Source organism: Austrofundulus limnaeus, unplaced genomic scaffold (genome assembly GCF_001266775.1).
Source record: "Austrofundulus limnaeus strain Quisiro unplaced genomic scaffold, Austrofundulus_limnaeus-1.0 Scaffold460, whole genome shotgun sequence".
NCBI lineage: Eukaryota > Metazoa > Chordata > Actinopteri > Cyprinodontiformes > Rivulidae > Austrofundulus > Austrofundulus limnaeus.
This window is the reverse complement of record NW_013952862.1, coordinates 110,206-111,457: the sequence shown is the minus strand read 5'-3', so window position 1 is coordinate 111,457 and position 1,252 is coordinate 110,206. Positions and strand designations below refer to the sequence as shown.

The following is a 1,252-nucleotide window of genomic DNA, read 5'->3' as shown; positions in this document are numbered from 1 at the left end:
CTCACAGACACCGTACAATTAAAATATAATGTAATAAAACAAAGAATAAAAATAACAATAAAACATCATAGCCTACATAACAATTAACAAATAAAAAACATTGTATAAACAAAACATCCTACAAAAAATAGGGTTAATGAGAGATGGTGATTAAACTGAATAAGCCTCTTTTAATGAGAAGAGTTTTAATCTGATTTCAAATGTAGATTAATATGTAGCGATACTAGAAATGAATGAAAGAAGAGTTTTTAGATGCTGGAAGAAAACTGTTTCTAAAGATGTTAGCAATGGCTGAGCATAACTTGGAGTATTATTATAAAACTATGAAAAAAATGTAGCCTTTTTTCAAATTTGCTATTGTATTTTTTACATTTTAGTTAAAAAAAACAACTGAAAAAGCAACCGATTATTCGTTTTCTTTTATTTTGAAATCCGTTCTGATCCGTGTGCGTTGGTGGTGTTTCAGACGCCGCCTGTCAGAGAARCTCGCTCAGACGCCCACCACGTTCAAGAGGGACCCCGAGGACCCATCAGCRGTTGCCCTCAAGGAACCCTGGGAGGAGAAAGTCAGGTAGGTCCTGGAAGGGGTGGAAAAAAGAAAAAAACCCTCGCCTGTTTTTATTCTGCTGCTGTAGTAACTCTTTGTGTTCAGGCGGATCAGAGAAGCCTCTCCGTACGGTCACCTTCCCAACTGGAGGCTGCTGTCGGTCATCGTGAAGTGTGGAGACGACCTGAGGCAGGAGCTGCTGGCCTATCAGGTCCTCAAACAGCTGCAGGTACAGGAACACCTGAACTTTTGGCACGTCTCYGAAATCAGCTRAAACTTTAAAGAAACTTGATCGTGTCTGGGCTGCTGCTCTGTGTGATATTTAGTCTGATTTTCTCTCATCAGTCCATCTGGCAGCAGGAGAGGGTTCCTCTGTGGATCAAACCTTACAAGATCCTGGTGATGTCCTCCGACAGCGGGATGATCGAGCCCGTCCTCAACGCCGTTTCTCTGCACCAGGTGGGCGGAGGGTTTTGGGAGAACACGGCTTTTCTATTTAAACAAATTGCACAAAGGAGAGATTTGATTTTTATTTTTATTGTCAGGTGAGGAAACAGAGTCAGCTGTCTCTGCTGGATTATTTCCTGCAAGAACACGGCAGCTTCACCACGGAGGCCTTCCTCACCGCTCAGAGGAACTTTGTCCAGAGCTGCGCCGGGTACAGTCTCATCTGTTACCTGCTGCAGGTCAAGGACAGGTGAGAGG

General features: G+C 42.9%; 1 protein-coding gene across 1 annotated transcript in view; it reads left to right on the top strand.

Moving 5' to 3' along the window:
- LOC106529686 (phosphatidylinositol 4-kinase beta) overlaps positions 1-1,252 on the top strand; it is a gene marked incomplete in the record, with an annotated part of 25,219 nt that overhangs the window by 16,843 nt on the left and 7,124 nt on the right. Inside the window, 4 exon segments of the mRNA XM_014025165.1 lie at positions 467-571; positions 653-776; positions 893-1,006; positions 1,093-1,244. Of these exon segments, the coding sequence (XP_013880619.1) occupies positions 467-571; positions 653-776; positions 893-1,006; positions 1,093-1,244 (495 nt within the window).